At 42.5% G+C, this 18,088-nt stretch overlaps 1 protein-coding gene across 1 annotated transcript in view; it reads left to right on the forward strand.

The window, feature by feature from the left end:
- The window catches only part of LOC144686837 (contactin-associated protein-like 5), a 1,126,003-nt gene that overhangs the window by 481,654 nt on the left and 626,261 nt on the right, over positions 1-18,088 (forward strand). The window contains exons 5-6 of the mRNA XM_078552607.1: positions 12,781-12,984; positions 16,347-16,531. Coding sequence (XP_078408733.1) covers positions 12,781-12,984; positions 16,347-16,531 — 389 coding nt within the window. The remainder of the gene's footprint in view (positions 1-12,780; positions 12,985-16,346; positions 16,532-18,088) is intronic.

Below are 18,088 nucleotides of genomic sequence, written 5' to 3' on the forward strand. Positions count from 1 at the left end.
ATCATGTTGATTTATTCTAAGAAACAATGCTCTACAATGCAAGATGGCATTTAAAAAAATACAGAATAGGCCTATAATTGACAAAGGAATTTCAATGTAAATGTGATGTGGTACATCTCAATTAAGTATAAAAAATGCAAAATATGCATTAAAACATACTTTCTTTGCAGTTTATAATTCAGCACAACTCTCTGTGGCTAATAACAATAAGTCTTTCTATACTTGTGTGATTCATATCTCCAATACCACCAATAATATTGTTATTACAGCAAGAATGTGCAACAATTATTCTTGAAATTAGATCAATACAGTTCTCTGCAGCTGAAAGCATGAGGACTGAAGGCTGTGTTGCCTGCCTAGTGCCAGGGTTGTAGGGGAACTTGGAGTGGGAGGGGAAGGATCCAGTTTCCATAGTCCATGTGGGTACCAATGACATAAGTAGGACTATGAAAGTGGTTCTGCTGGGGGAATATAAGCAGCTGGAGGCTGCAGTGTGGTTGAGTAAACTGACCATGGCACTGTGGCCCAGCAAGCCATTCAATTGGGGGGCAGAAAATAGGAAAGCAATGGTAGCAAGGGACTGTTCTAAAACCTAAGGAATTTTGGAAAATCATGGCCAGCACATCCCTTATATCTGCAGCTATCTCTTTTAGAACACTAAGATGTAGGCCATTGGGTCCTGGGGACTTTTTAGATTTTAGTCCCTTGAATTTCTCCAGTACTTTTTCTATGCTTATTTCAATTGCCTTAATTTCTTCATTCTTATTAGCTCCAGGTTATTCTCTAATTCTGGTGTGTAACTTCTACTGTGAAGACAGGCACAAAATAGTTGTCTAATGTCTCTGCCATTTCCTCATTCCCCATGACACTTTCCCCTCGCTCTGCTTCTAGGGAACCAACATTTACTTTAGCTACTCTCTTCCTCTCTATACACTTATAAAAACTCTCACAATCTGTTTATATATTTCTGGCTAGTTTACTCTCGTATTCTATTTTTTTCTTCCTTTTTTATCCACTTGTTGGTGGCCCTTTGCTGATTTCTAAAACAATCCCAATCCTCAGACCTACTACTATGCTTCACAACATTATGAGCCTCTTTTCTTAATCTAATACTACCCTTAACCTCCTTAGTAGGAGGTTATATGGCTGTGGATGGATCTTTCTAACCAGCCCCGGCAGATTGGAAGTTGGCAAACTACCACAGCTATTCAAGAAAGGAGGGAGAGGGAAAACAAGAAACTCCAGGACAGTTGACCTGACATCAGCCATCAGAAAAATCCTGAAATCTATTATTATGGAAGTCTTAACAATAAACTTAGAAAACCATAGTATGATTAGAAGAAGTCAACACGATTTTATGGAAAGGAGGTGCGTTTAACAAATTTATTAGTTTTTTGAGGATGCGATTAGTTGGGTAGTTAAAACTAACCTGTAGCTGTAGCATTGTTCGGGGTCACATTTTGTTTTGTAACACTCTGGTGAAGTGCCTTGAGATGGTTTGCTATGTTAAAAGCTCTGTATAAATGCAGATTGTCGTTATCATAATAGTAATTTGTAAACATAGTTATGTGCCTAAAATCATTTTTTTAAATTAATAAAGGTTTAATTTAATTGTGTAAGAAAGAAATAAGATTCAGTGGCCTTAATATTACTGAATTCAAGGCACACAGCTCAAAATAAAAACAAATTGTAAAATAGCTGTGGCATTTGTTTCAAGTTTCCCTCTGGGATTTGAACAGGTCTGCATTTACCATCATCTGTGCCATAACATGGAGGCAGTACAGTAAAGATTCACCAAATTGGCCCATGGAATGAAAGGGGTTGTCATATGATGAGAGGCTGAGTAAATTGGGTCTGTATTCTCTGGACTTCAGAAGAATGAAAGGTGACCTCTTTGAAACATTCAGGATTATGAAAAGGTAGATCCTGAGACATTGTTTTATGGGGCAAGGGAATCTAGAAAAAGGGGGGTACAGTTTCAGGATAAGGGGAAAATCATTTAGGACTGAAAGGAGGAGAAATTTCTTCACTCAAAGAATTGTGAATCTTTGGAATTCTCTGCTCGAGAGGGTTGTGGATGCTCCATCGTTGACTATATTTAAAGCTGAGATTGACAGATGTCTGGATCGGGTTGAAGCCCAAAATCAGCCATGATCATATTGAATGGTGGAACTGGCTCGATGAACTTATTCTCCTGCTCATGTTCTTGAGTAATTTGTACATCATTCATCTTTGATGAGCTGCACATGGTCTGCAAGGATGCAATTACAAACCAACTTGGATTCTTTAGCATCGTTATAATAATGTGTGACCAGAGCTCAGTAACATTTTGCTAATGGTGACAAATTCCTGGGTAGTTAATTCCTTCATGGGATGTGGGCGTCACTGGCAATGCCAGCATTTGGTGCCCATCCTTAATTGCCCTTGAATTGAGTGGCTTGATAGGCTGTTTCAGAGGGCAGTTAAGAGTCAACCACATTGCTGTGGGTCTAGAATCACATGTAGGCCGACCAGGTAAAGATAGCAGAACCAGATGAGTTTTTATGACAATTGATGATAGTTGCATGGTCACCATTGCTGTGACTAGTTTTATAATTCCAGATTTATTAATTTTATTTAAATTCCACTGGTTGCCATGGTGGGATATGAACCCATGTTCCCGGTACATCAGCCTGGATCACCATCAGAGACATTACCTCAATGCCACTGTCTTCCCCTATTTTATTTTTCTTTTTAAATTTTTCTGTAATAAGACCAGCTAATGAAACCATAGCTCATATGAATGGACATTCTCCTTCAGTTACAAATGTTAATTCTAATGAAGGGGAGGTCAGTCAATACCAAATTGATTTTGTTTGAGAAAAGTATATAAAATAATAGAGTTTCTGCCTAATGTACGGTAACTGCATAGTTCTAATTACATCTCGGATCCAAAAATAAAGTCTCTCTTCTCCAGTTGCACATATAATTTATATCCAAACTCTCTGCATTTGAATGCATGAAGAAATATTGCCTATCGTTGGATACTTTTGATTTCCACCAGTGTGTGGACTTTTAAGTGTAATGTTCGTTGCCGTCGGCTGCCCATCGATTTGAGGATGGCGTCTATTCAGGGTTGTGAGTTTCTGCCATAGGTCTTCATGTGACTGAACAGGCCGATTCTCGACCCACAGTTCTTTGGGCAGATGGGGCTAGACGTCCCACGAGCTAAGAGGGTCCGGAGAGCAGGATGCTTGCAAAGGCCCACCAGCTTTGCTTTTGATTTCCACATTGTGCAGACTTTTAAGTGTAATGTTTGTAGTCTCTTAAGTAATGTGCAACCTGCAGAAATTCCAATTAGGACGTTCACGTTCATCTAAAGATCTTAGTTTTATGCTCAGTTCAGTTATTTGGAGATCGGATCACCCGGCTCTGAAACAAAAGCATTGCAATACAGATGAGGAATACCTCAGCTTTGATGCCTGGCTTTTGCTGATTTTAATTACAGCCAGTCAAGGAAATGGTGAGGTTGCTACAGTGATCAAACATGATGGCTACGGTTGTGTCACGACAACAATACTAAACTTTAAAATTCTTATCCTTGTTTTCAAATCCATCCATCCTACCCTACACCCTCTAACATCTCTGCACTCCACCAATTCTGGCCTCTTGCATATCCCTGATTTTAATTGCTCCACAATTGCTCCACCTTCTGCTGCCTAGGCCGCAACTTCTGAAGTTCTCTCCCTAAACCCCTCCACCTTTTAAGACACCCCTTCAAGCTGATCTCTCTGACAACGTTTTTTTGTCACTTGTCTTAATATCCCCTATGCTGCTCGGTGCCAAATGTTGTCTCCTGTGGAGAGCAGTGAAATGTTTTACAACATTAAATGCACAATATATATGTAAGTTATTGTTCCTGTAACCCAAAGGTTGTGAGTTCGACTCCAGCGATCGGAAATCAGAGTCCAAATCTTTAATGTACATTATGAAAAGCTGTGGTTCAAGCATCAGTCCCTGTGGTACACTGTTTTCTACCTTTTGCCAGTCTGCGTAGCTTCTTTTAACCTCCAGCCTCTCTTTTCAGTTTCGTAACCAGTTTGTTGTCCATTCTATTACCCTGTGCCCTGACTCCACGTGCTCTGACTTTAGTCATTAGTCCACTATTTGTTGCCTTATCAAAGACCGTTTGCAAAGCAAAATGTATTACATCTATAACATTACCCTTTTCCACTGTTTCTTTTACTTCTAGAAATAATTCAAAAGAGATTGGCCAAATGTGATCTTTCCTTTTGAAATCCACACTGACTATTCATTATATTTTCAATTTTTAGATAGTTTGCTACTATACCATTGAGGAAAGATCCCATTATCTTTCCTACCACTGACATTAAGCTAACTAGCCTATATATACCTGGACTTATCTATCTCCCTTTTTAAATGTAGACATATCATTGGCTGCCCGCCAGTCCTCTGGCACTATTCCCTTCTCTAATGAATTGTTATATATAATGTAATAGTTTCTGTGCTATCTCTTCCCTAACTTATTTTAATATGCAAGGACACTCTTGGTAAAAGCCACTTTAGGCTCCCCGATGGCTCAGTTGATATGTCCCTGACTTAATGTGGAACTAAGCCACAGGTTCGATCCGCAGTCTATGTTGGATTAACTGGCCTCATGAAAATGTATGAAGCTCAGGCTGAATTGAAAGTGCAGAATTTATCTTTGCTGTATAAGCTTTACTGATAATTCCTCATCCCTGGATCATGATAATTAACTGAAGCAAATATAGAAATGGTTACTATTTGTAATTAATTACAGCTTAATGGTGTGCATCACATGAAGAGTTCCAGTTTAAAAGCAGACCCAAGTGAATAAATTGAAAATCAGACCATGTTTAGTCCAGTACAGGAATTCTGTCACTTCTGTGAATATCATCAGAACTAATTTGGATGTATGGTTCTCACACAGTGCTTATATTTTTGAAAGACCTTCCTTGAGATTCTTACCCTGGTTAGTTTATACACATTTCAACACCTAATGCATTGTGTGGGCAACTGTCTTGACAGCGAGTGTATGACTGGGGTCAACATCAGGCCTGAGGCCTGTCATCTTCTCACCTGACCTCCCCATATGCTGGTACATTTCAGTAGGTTAGCGATCAGGAGTGTGAAACCTTTGTGAAGCATCTTTCTCTATGTAGAAGATGCTATATAAAGTTGTTCTTCATAGACCCCCTCTTAACCAGGGGTGTACTCAGGGCACTTGTAGCTCCTTCAGAGTTCTGTTACTGAGATTAACCACATAAGTACACATGAGGACTGAATCTTGGATTTTCATGTCCTGCACACTCAGCTGTCTCTTTGTCACCCATGATGCCCAATTTTTTCAATGTGATCACCCTCTTCCCTTCCAGCTCCACCCTAGCTTAATTCCAACACCTCCAGAACTATTTGGCCTTTACCTTATTTCATATAAGAACCTAGAGAGTGAAGTTTCTCCACTGTGGCTGGGTCAAAATCCTGAACTCGCTTCCTAACGGCACGGGTTGTTCCTACACCACAGGGACTGCAGCAGTTCAAGAAGGCAGTTCATCACCACCTTCTCAAGTGCAATCAGGGATGGACGATATATGCTGGCCTGGCCAGCAACGCCCACACCCCATGAACGAATATATAAAAAAACTCACCACCAATGCCTCCTCCTTCTCATGCATTGATATACCTTTAGAGTCCCAATCTTTACATCTTTCTCAAGGCACAGTAAGCATCATAATTTACTCTTTAAATTCTGGTTTATTGTGCATTTTCCTTCTTGTTAGCAGGGTCTTTGATCCTCATGTTCCTTCACTCGGGAATTCTGTTCTTAAACTCCTGGTATCCCTTTCCCCGCCCCCCTTCCACACCTTCAAAAGCCTTCTCCAATCCTGTCTCTTTCACTTCACCCACCCCACCGAATATCTCTCTTCTCAGTTTTCACTGCTTTCTCTGTAAAATGCCTTGGGACATTTTGTTGTGTATAAGTTATGGCAGAATTATTAGTTGTTTTGGTTCTGCTCTGAGTAATAGAATCTTCAAAGTAGCGGATTGGAACTATTTCAAAGATGTCATATGCAAACTATCATCCCCTGCTCTCCATTGCAACAAATAATTCCTAATGACATTATTCTTTGAAATGCAAGTTGAACAAAGTGAAGTGCAGATCAGCTCTCGAAGAAAACATGTAGGCCCTTTCGCATTGCTGGGAAGTCCTGAAAAACTTCACAGTTAACGTGTTTCTTTTGAGGTATGGTGATGTCGGAAATGTAGCAGCAAATTTTTGCAAGGTCCCACAACCAGCAATGAGATAAATTATGATATAATTTATTATTTTAGGTAGTGTACTTTTGAGATGAATGTCATCATGGACACTAGGACACTTTTGTCCATCTTCTGACTGTTGTCATGGAAGCTGTTACTTTCCATTTCAGAGGACAAGTAGAGTATTGACGACACTGACGACACACAAATACCTTGGGTGGAATCATCCCAGATTTGCACTAATTGCAGTAGTGGGTTGGTAAAACGACGCAATGGCGGCTTGTCATGCTATATCATCCCAAACTCATCACATTAATTATGCATTCCAGGGAAACATGTCATTTCCATGGCGGGTGGGTTCTGATTCGCCCACCACGCCGTCACCTCGCCGCTTCATCACACTGGGTACCACATGTAGAGTACAGCCGCGTAAACACCTCTCAGTGCTTCCAGCCCAGGAATGCTGCAAATAAGACATGACCCCGAAAGGCAAGAAGCCCGCAGCCCCCAGGTTTAGTGACATGTCCCTTGATCATCTTTTGGACACTCTGGAGGCCCACTGTGATGTCCTCTACCCCCGCTCTGGCCGCAGGAGAGGCAGCAGCATTACCACTCTGGCTTGGTAGGTGATGCCAGTGGTGATCAGTGCCGATGCTACACAGAAGAGGTTGGCCATTCAATGCACATAGGGGGAAAATGATGTAATCTGTGCCCCCAGGTTAAGACAACCATTTTATCACTCTGAACTCACACACTCAAGCCCATCACACATTCACTGGCATCTCACTCACTGTCAGCTCAAGGGACATCACAACCCATTCTGAAACACATACACTCACATGTCCATCTGGCCTCATCTCCTCTGGAGTTGGCCTCCTCAGCCATCACCAGCTTGAGGCCACTTGCACAAATCAACATGTGCCCCCATACAAACCCTGGGATACCCTCCTTCCTCAGTACAACCCTTACCCTGCAGCCTCTTCTCTTGCCTGAAGCCACTTCTCCCCCTTCCCCAAGCAAGGCCTTGCCCTACAGCCGTACAAAGTCACCAGTGCCTTACAGCTACTCTGTTAAGTGGAGACCTGCCCGTGAGACCCTCTAAAAGTGCTGTGGTGCTGTCTGCGAAGCGTGGCACTGATGACTTCGAGTACTGCCCGAAGCAGGGTAGGCAAACAAACCTCGAAGCCCCGAGCAAAGTGCAGCTCGCCAGGTGCACGTCGCTTTTGCATGCAGTTGTGAAACACATCAGCGTACGATCACGCGGGTGGACAATCCAGTGAGGAGCGATGAGTCCGGCGGGCTGGCCTTTTAATGATATGCAGATGCATTGCAATGAGGTTGCTGATGTCCGATGGCAGGGAACGTGGCCCACCATCGACGGGCTGAGCGGGCGATCGCAAACTGGTTTCACGACGTTATGAAACTGATTTTTGGCCTTCTCGCCATATTGTCCACTCACGCTGCTGAACACGCCCGACGCCAGCGGGCACGGATGATTCTGCCCCTTGTTGATATAGAATAATCCTCCAAGATGTTTCACCAAAAAGTAATTAGACAAAATTTGATACCGAGCCAAAGGATGAGATAGTTAAAGGGGTGCCTTTAGCGAGGGTTATAAGAGATAGACGCAGAAGGGTTTAGGGGTGGAGTTCCAGAGGATAGGGCCTGCACAGATGAAGAAATATCCATCAATGGTGGGGCAAAAGGAGTGAGGATGTACAAAAGGCCATATTTGGGGGAATCGAGAGCCCACAGAGGGCTGAGAGTTACGTAGGCAGTTGGGGTGGGTGTGCGGTGGTGTGAGGCCATGAAGGGATTTAGACACAGGATGCGATTTCTAAATTTGGGGTGTTGTGGACTGAGAGCTAACACATGCCAGCCACAGTGAGATAACGGATTAATGGGGCTTTTGAATGATTTAAAGTTCATGAGATGGTGGCGGATGGAAGACATTCCAATTCTGCCCTGGCCAGCTTGCCAAGTGAAAAACTAGATATTGGTTGGTAACATCATTTATATTTTATCTGCTGTGCAGAATGCATTTATTTCTGAAGCAGGGATATCAATGAGAGCAACTTACCCTTGATCCATGTAATGCAGCTTTGAAGTTTAATACCTTGTTTCAATACCTCAGAAATACTGTACTCAAAACGATATGCTATTGCTGATGAAGTGACACTACACTGATCCAGTGCAATAAAGGGGATACAGAGTATCAAAATTAATATAAATACATTACAGCACGTTTTGATAATGTGCTTTCAGCAGCTTCCTCGATGTCATCTTCAATTTAATTAAATTCACACATGAAACTTCGTTTCATATTCATGAATGCAAAGAATTAGCCTGTGCCTGCTTGCCACCACCACGCCCCCTCCACCAATCCCCACCACCCCATAATATTCTTAACACTTCTTGATCTCTTTTTGTTTCCCTCTGGAATTTTATGTCAAACAATCAGAGCAAAACATTCATTTCATAGAAACTCCAAGAAGAATTGTTAGCTGTTGTTAGCATGAGGGGAAAAAAAATGTCACCAAGGGAATAACCTACTTTTTGAGTTTTATTGGATATAATTAACATACTACTCAGTTGAGAATCCTCCACAGTTTGCAAGCTTATCTATGCAGTTTTCTTTAAAGAGAATTATCCCTCTCTCAGTTAATCCGTCTTTTTTTATTAAAGGTTTAGAATTCTTTAATGGATTTAATGCTACAATTAAGTAAACACTTTTTGCTGGTGTGTTAAGTGATGGTCTGGGCTCATAGTATCATTCTTCCCTCTGTCACAAGGTTATGAGTTCATATCCTACTCCAGATACTTCAGCACATAATGTCAGCTGACACTTCATTGCAGGAAAGAGGCACTGCTGCACTCAGAGGTGTCGTCTGATGGATGACATATCCCTCCTCCATCTTCATCTTTTTCCACCTCTCTCCAGCCTTTGAAGCAGTTGGCACACCACCTTCCTCCAATGCTGCCCCTTACTGATATCATTGTGGATCTGTGACTGCGTTCCTCCAGTTCTGGTTCCTTACTCATTCCGAACTTCATTGCACCAGCACTGGGAGCCATGCATCGAGCTGTTCAGGCCATAAACTCTGGAACTCCCTCCCTAAACCTCTCTGCCTCTCTTAGCTCTCTCCTGCATTAAGACAGTCCTTAAAACCTGCCTCTTTGACTAAACTTTTTGTTGCCTGTACAAATAATTCCTTATGTGGCTTGGTGTCATGTTTTATTTTACAACACTCCAAAATGCACCTTGAGGCATTGCCAGACTAGGAACCAATGTAGGTCAGCGAGTTTTGGCTAAGTTTTTCAGCAGATTTTTGAATGAGCCGAGGTTTATGGAGGGTAAAGGTTTTGAGGCCAGCTAGGACAACACTGGAATAGTCAGGTCCAGAGGTAACAAAGGAAATGGTTGAGGGTTTCAGCAGCAGATGAGCTGAGGTAGGGATGAAGATGGACGATGTTACAGAGGTGGGAGTCGGGGGTCTTGGCAAGAAGAGGATATGGGTCAGTAGCTCAGCTGAAGATCGAATGGGATGCTGAGGTTGTGAATAGTCTAGTTCAGTGTCAGACAGTAGCCAGGGAAAGCAGCAGAGTATATGGCCATGGAACAGAAGGAACATGACTTCAGTCTTCCCAATATTTAATTGGAGGATACTGCTGCTCATCAATACAATATACTGGACAAACCAGGCTGATTGGAAATTTAAAGAGGTGATGTTTGAGGTGGAGCTGGGTGTCGACAGCGAACATGTGAAATTGTTTGAAGTACCATGGAGCTCTCATGTGGAAAATTCATTTAAAGTATTGCCATCGATAACGCACCTCAGCATCAAAATTATAACTAAAAAAAAACATACTGACGTTTTGTCTATTAAGTCATCAGTTAACATTAGCTATTAAATTTTACGTTTAATATGTGTGTGTTTTTAATTACCCAGGTGATTAATCTTCGAGATTACATTTCAGTCGATGGAATGTTATATCTGTTGTTCCTGAAACTAGGGTACCAACGCAACATAGGAACAAACATTGCTAGGTGCAAAAAAAGACCAAGGGCAGAATATTACGCTCTTGGATTTAACCCACTTTGAGCGCAGGCTTTGTCCTTTGGTTCTACTCCTCCATGTACATTTGCTGTCAGTTGTGTGTAAAACCATTTATCTGAAAGACCCCACTTTATAATACAAGTGTTATCACATTTCCAGTTAATTTTATTCATGTTATTCCACACAAATTTGTGGTAACTGAGTACGTGGAAGTCAGTTTTGCGCGTGAAATAACTGAAATAGAATCTGTTTGTTAGTATAATGTCAACCTGTATCTAATGCTCTGTCCAACAATTCAAGAGACTTTCTAGTCATCTTATGTAGAGAAGCTTCAAACTATTCAGAGTGCCCTCTATTAATAAAATTATGATTTATGACAATAATGCAGAGGACAATCTCTTGAGCTAAAAATTGTTTTTTTTTCAGGTAAGGCATGAAATAATAAAACCACTTCAATTTATTCTTGGAGTATCATATGTGACAAAAACACTTACTGATATGTCTCTTTCCTTCTTTTACAATTTAATACGCAGTATAATTATCAATGATAAGGTCATGGACATTTAACCCAAGGCTGCTAGAGGGCACTGCCAAGCTAGACAGGGAAAATCAGAGGGATGAGTCGCCATCATAGTTCACATAGTTAAGTGCCAGATTAATTATACCCGAGGAGCAGAGTGCCCATCCTGCCAACATGTCACTTTTAAATTGTATACTAGTGTTCCTAAGTTGCTTGTGGCCCTGGCTGACCCTTTCTACCTTCTATAAGCTTAAACTCATCCAAAACACTGTTTCCCATATCCTAACATGGAACTAGTCTGTTCACCCATCTTACCTCTGTACTATCCGACCTACAGTGGCTCCCAGCCTAAAACACCTCAATTTTAAAATTCTCATCCTTGTATCTGAGTCCCTCCCTGGCCTCGCCCTTCCCTCTTTCTGTGTCTTTCCCCAACCTTTCAACCCTTTGAGATCTCTGCGCACCTCCAATTCTGGCCTCTTGCACATCCTCAATTTTCTTCCCTTAGCCATTGGCGGCCAGCTGTCTAGCACTGCAGCTCTGGAATCTACTCCCTAAACATCCCCGTCCCTGAGAATGAATTTTATCTGAAACCGCTCTTGTGAAGAGACCCACAATGGTTTTTTTTTATCATGTTAAATATGCAATTTAGATTAAAATTGTTTTCCAAACACATGGTGGTCTTACAGTGTTGGAGCTGTTTCTCTCCTTTTAATGTTTGGGTTCAATGAATAGTTCACTGTACACAGCATCTTCTCGTTAATCCTAATCACGTCACTCACAGCCTGATATTAACTGGTGACCGTGCCTTAGTTATAAACAATTGCATGGTGCTAATCCCTGGTCCAAGACTGAAACCTTCACATATGGAAATTCTTCTCATCCTGTACGAGCTATGACCCTCACTGGCCTCTAAGCTCCAAAAGCTGGAGAATACTTAACATGGTTTACAGAGATGGCTTTTATCCGCTGTTCAGCATGATGCAATAGCAGCTTTAGTGAAAACACAGTTGAAAATTATAACGTATGCTTTTATACTCCCAATTCTATGCTATTGACTTTCTCTCCTCTCCTTAAAGTCCCCATTGCCATGCACCATCTCTTGACTTGAGAGCAAATTGACAGCCTACATGTCCTCTACCGGTGCCTCTTTTGAGGCAAGTGGTAAATGCACCCAAGTGATATAATTTACATTTAATCCCCATTATGTGCATCTGTGAGAAGCTCATCGCAAAGAAGATCAAGCTGGTTTTGCAATGGATAGGCGATTTACTCTGACAGATTAACACCTCTGCAATAATGAAAATTCATCCCAAAAATAAGTAGCTATCAGTAACTTTCCAAGAAGCTGCCTTCTGCTATATATATAAGCCACAAAGGCGTAATCAAGAAACTTGGAGAAGATTCAGCGGCTATGCCTTGTGCCAGCTCTGAAGGAGCTCTTTGAGAGAGCTGCCCAATTACTATCATTCCCTCACCTTTGTCCCGTTGCCCTGCAGTTTTTTTCCCTTCACATATTTATATGATTGCTTTCAGAAAGTGCTTATTGCATCTGCTTACACCGTCCTTTCAGGCAGTGAAATCCAAATCGTAAGTCACTGCTTAAAAAAAAATCTCTGCATCTCGGCATTAGTTCCTTTGCCATTTACCTTTAATGTGTCCTTTGGTTACTAACTCTTCTGCTATCACTGAAAAGAGTTTCCCCTTATTTACTGTAACAAAACCCTGATGATGTCGTACACAGGTGATGAAACGCAGAGGAAGTTATTGGAATTCAGTTCCCAGTTTGTGACCAGGCTTCAGCTGTGGTTCCTTCGCAATGTTGAAGGGGTTGGGGTGGGGTGGGCGGGGTGATGGTAGAAGAGAAAAATGGAGCGATGCAACCCGTGTAAGTCATTATCTTGTGTGCTCATGATCTTACAGAGTCAGACATGGCTGATTTTGATGGCAGAAGCTCGCTGCTCTACAGATTCAACAAAAAGAGTGTGAGCACGGTGAAGGACATGATTTCCCTGAAGTTCAAGACGTTACAAAGTGATGGAGTGGTCCTGCACGGAGAGGGTCAACGAGGAGATTACATCACGCTGGAACTCAAGAAAGGCAAACTGTCGCTGCAGATCAATCTAGGTATGGATCTTAACAAAAAGCTAAAAGCTACTGCGGATGCTGGAAATCCAAAGCAAAACAAAAACAGAATTACCTGGAAAAACTCAGCAAGTCTGGCAGCATCGGCGGAGAAGAAATCAGTTAACGTTTCGAGCCTTCATGGCCCTTCGGCAGAACTGTAGCATAGTTTCAACAAGGGAGAAATATAAATTGGTTTAAGGTGGGTAGGGGGGTGGGGGGGGAAGGGACACATTGAGGATGTGGTGTGAGCAGATAATCAAAAGATGTCACAGACAAAAGGGTCAAAGAGGTGTTGAAGGTGGTGGTCTTTGTCTGAGAAAAGTGCTAATTAAGAATGGAAAACAGGATATTCAAAGTACAGCTCTAGTGGGGGTGGGGTGGAAAGACTAAAGGTTTTAGTTTTAGATTTAAAAATAATGGAAATAGGTGGGGAAAGAAGAATCTATATAAATTATTGAAAAAAAAGCGGCTGGGGGGGGGAAAGAAACGGGGTGGGGATGGGGGGAGGGGGAGTTTAAGATCTGAAGTTGTTGAATTCAATATTCAGCCCAGAGGGCTGTAAAGTGCCTAGTCGGAAGATGAGGTGCTGTTCCTCCAGTTTGCGTTGGGCTTCACTGGAACAATGCAGCAAGCCAAGGACAGACATGTTGGCAAGAGAACAGGGTGGAGTGTTAAAATGGCAAGCGACAGGGAGGTTTGGGTCTTTCTTGCGGACAGACCGCAGGTGTTCCGCAAAACGGTCGCCCAGTTTGCGTTTGGTCTCTCCAATGTAGAGGAGACCGCATTGGGAGCAACGAATGCAGTAGACTAAGTTAGGGGAAATGCAAGTGAAATGCTGCTTCACTTGAAAGGAGTGTTTGGGCCCTTGGATGGTGAGGAGAGAGGAAGTGAAGGGGCAGGTGTTGCATCTTCTGCGTGGGCATGGGGAGGTGCCATAAGTGGGGGTTGAGGAGTAGGGGGTGATGGAGGAGTGGACCAGGGTGTCCCGGAGGGAACGATCCCTACGGAATGCCGTCAAGGGGGGTGAAGGGAAGATGTGTTTGGTGGTGGCATCATGCTGGAGTTGGCGGAAATGGCGGAGGATGATCCTTTGAATGCGGAGGCTAGTGGGGTGATAAGTGAGGACAAGGGGGACCCTATCATGTTTCTGGGAAGGAGGAGAAGGCGTGAGGGAGGATGCGCGGGATATGGGCCGGACACGGTTGAGGGCCCTGTCAACGACCGTGGATGGAAAACCTCAACTACAGCTCCTCACACCCCACTTCCTGTAAAGACTCCATCCCATTCTCTCAGTTCCTTCGCCTCCGTCGCATCTGTTCTGATGACGCTACCTTCAAAAACAGCTCCTCTGACATGTCCTCCTTCTTCCTTAACCGAGGTTTTCCATCCACGGTCGTTGACAGGGCCCTCAACCGTGTCCGGCCCATATCCCGCGCATCCTCCCTCACGCCTTCTCCTCCTTCCCAGAAACATGATAGGGTCCCCCTTGTCCTCACTTATCACCCCACTAGCCTCCGCATTCAAAGGATCATCCTCCGCCATTTCCGCCAACTCCAGCATGATGCCACCACCAAACACATCTTCCCTTCACCCCCCTTGACGGCATTCCGTAGGGATCGTTCCCTCCGGGACACCCTGGTCCACTCCTCCATCACCCCCTACTCCTCAACCCCCACTTATGGCACCTCCCCATGCCCACGCAGAAGATGCAACACCTGCCCCTTCACTTCCTCTCTCCCCACCGTCCAAGGGCCCAAACACTCCTTTCAAGTGAAGCAGCATTTCACTTGCATTTCCCCTAACTTAGTCTACTGCATTCGTTGCTCCCAATGCGGTCTCCTCTACATTGGAGAGACCAAACGCAAACTGGGCGACCGTTTTGCGGAACACCTGCGGTCTGTCCGCAAGAAAGACCCAAACCTCCCTGTCGCTTGCCATTTTAACACTCCACCCTGTTCTCTTGCCCACATGTCTGTCCTTGGCTTGCTGCATTGTTCCAGTGAAGCCCAACGCAAACTGGAGGAACAGCACCTCATCTTCCGACTAGGCACTTTACAGCCTTCCGGGCTGAATATTGAATTCAACAACTTTAGATCTTAAACTCCCCCTCCCCCCATCCCCACCCCGTTTCTTTCCCCCCCCCACCCGCTTTTTTTTCAATAATTTATATAGATTCTTCTTTTCCCACCTATTTCCATTATTTTTAAATCTAAAACTAAAACCTTTAGTCTTTCCACCCCACCCCCACTAGAGCTGTACTTTGAATATCCTGTTTTCCATTCTTAATTAGCACTTTTCTTAGACAAAGACCACCACCTTCAACACCTCTTTGACCCTTTTGTCTGTGACATCTTTTGATTATCTGCTCACACCACACCCTCAATGTGTCTCTTCCCCCACCCCCCCCACCCACCTTAAACCAATTTATATTTCTCCCTTGTTGAAACTATGCTGCAGTTCTGCCGAAGGGCCATGAAGGCTCGAAACGTTAACTGATTTCTTCTCCGCCGATGCTGCCAGACTTGCTGAGTTTTTCCAGGTAATTCTGTTTTTGTTTTGTTTAGGTATGGATCTTGTTGCGTTACTATAAGCGTTTCACTCTTCCAAGAACCAGAGCTTCTTGGGGTATCTCCTGAACCCGAAATAAAAAGCCCAACCTACTCCCCACCTTCAGGAAATAAGTAATAAAGAGCTCTTGAGGATTCCTAAGTATTTTCAGCCAACATTGATATCTTTCCCCTGTTATCCACCTCGAAACATCAGCTACATAGAGTTAAAAATCAGGTTCAACCAACAAGATGATCCTGAATTTGAAAGATGTGACAAAACATGAGGAGTTATGACCTTTGCCTAGCACGCACTTTGCCAAATGAGGCTTGCTAGCTAAAAGTTAATGAGGGCTGAAGCACATATATTTGATTTGTCAAAGAATTTCTGATTCTGCAAGAAAAACAAAAACATGCTAAAATTGCAAGACAGGCCCATCAGGTTCTGAGAGAAACATCATAACTTATTTTGTGCCAACTTCTATATCAGAGCTGGCACTAACAGGCAGGGGAAGCCATTTTATTGGGACTGATGAGGAAATGCCCAAGAAAACATAGGGAAGAGCGATAAGTGGGAGATCAAATGTTAAGATCTGCAAACAGCTTTCACAAAGAGACACCCAAACACTTGATTAGCTTGTTAACCAATCTATAATACTCGAAACATATGATATAAGTGATAAAATGGCTGCCTTTGACCTGACTGTGCAATCTTGCACCTAGTATCATCTTGTTTATAGGTTATTAACAGTCTCCTAATTCAATGTTGGATTTTTTTTTTTGATTTTCTCCTTTGTTTCTTATGGTAAACCCTAGGCGATGCAAAGCTGCAATCTGTTAATGGTCACACCTCAGTCACACTGGGGAGCCTGCTGGACGATCAGCACTGGCACTCCATTACAATCGAACGCTACAACAAACAAGTGAACTTCACCGTGGATAAGCACACACAGCACTTTCGAACCAAAGGAGAGTTTGATCACCTGGATATTGATTATGAGGTACTCTTAATCTATCATGATGAGAGATGCAATGTTTTCAACTTATAACATTCCCATACGCACCTTTAAAATTTTTATTTTAAATTCTAATGCCCTGCAGCTACTTGTAGCTCACAGCTATGTCTACTTGTGACTTTTTGCCAATTCAAGGCATATAAGGCATCAGAGGGGTGAGGATATATGGAGTTTATGAATTGGAGCTTGCATCTCAACTTGTCTCATAAACTCAACATATATGACAGCAAATGTGAGAAAACAATTGAAACTTCATTAGACAGTTCTGAATGGAGAGGGCTGTTGGCCATTTGATTTCATCTAAAACCTTAGCTTTCCTATGACAGAATCTAGCTGTCTCTTAAATGATTTGGTCCTTGCCCTAATGAGTCATGCTGTCATCATTCTGATTACAATCAAAAACACTCTGGTCGGGAAGAACATGCTTCTAGATCCTAGAACTGTTTTGTTAAAATATGTGCTTTTGACATGGTCAAAATGGGCTGCTCTAACCATGGCAATATAGGATAAGAGCTCCTGTGGTGGTTAGTTAATTCAAAGATGACTCCCCGGGACTTGTTATTCCATTTACATATTGATCTATATGTAATCGCTGCACCCCTGGTGTCCTACCATCAGCCATGCTTATGCTTTGTAACTCCTTGCCTAAACCTGCCGCCTCTCTACTCCTCTCTCCTCCTTTAAGACATTTCTTAAAACCTACCTTTTTGACCAGGTTTTTGGTCATTGTCGTGATATATTCTTATGTGGCTTGGTGTTAAATTTTGTTTTATGGTGCCCATGTGAAGTGCCTTGGGATACTATTATGTTTAAAGCGCTAGATGTATATAAGTAGCTGTTGTTGAATATCACTGTCTGGAGTTGGTTATTTAAGAAGGTCACAAACAAGTTGAAAACAATGCACTATGACTTTTTAGAGATTAATAGGAGCCTGGGGCTTAATCACATATTTTCCCTCTTTTGTACGAGAATGAGAGGCAGCGATTTGGTAGTGAATCTTTGTCCTTCAGTTGGTGACGTTTCATGGATGTTACTAAAAATGCAAAATAGCAATACACATGCTGCGCCAGTTTTGACCGTAATGTGATAACTGTGAAAGCTGAGAGGCATTGTTGAAATGATTGAGAAGATTTGAGAAATGATTTCAAATATTAGATTGCATCATGAGCCTTTGACTGTTTCTTTAAGCTTTATTATAAGGTAGCTTGTTTTCTTTTAAAAAGCAGCCTCCATTTCCACAAACAACTGGTCCTTCCAGCATCAAAATCCTGATTATTAGACAATCAGATACTGGGTGCAGTAGTCTCGTGGTTATGCTACTTGAACTGCAATCCAAAAACCAATTTGGAGACAACCCCCGGGCTGGGGAATTTAAATTCAATTAATTAGGAAATCTGGAATTAAAACCTAATATCACTAATGGTAACCATTAAACTTTCCATTGTCATAAAAAATCCAACTGGTTCACTGATGTTCTTTAGGGGAGGAAATCTGCCCTGCTTACCTAGTTTAGCCGATGTGTGACAGCAGTGGTAAAACTCT

This window comes from Cetorhinus maximus, chromosome 11, assembly GCF_964194155.1.
Source record: "Cetorhinus maximus chromosome 11, sCetMax3.hap1.1, whole genome shotgun sequence".
Lineage (NCBI taxonomy): Eukaryota > Metazoa > Chordata > Chondrichthyes > Lamniformes > Cetorhinidae > Cetorhinus > Cetorhinus maximus.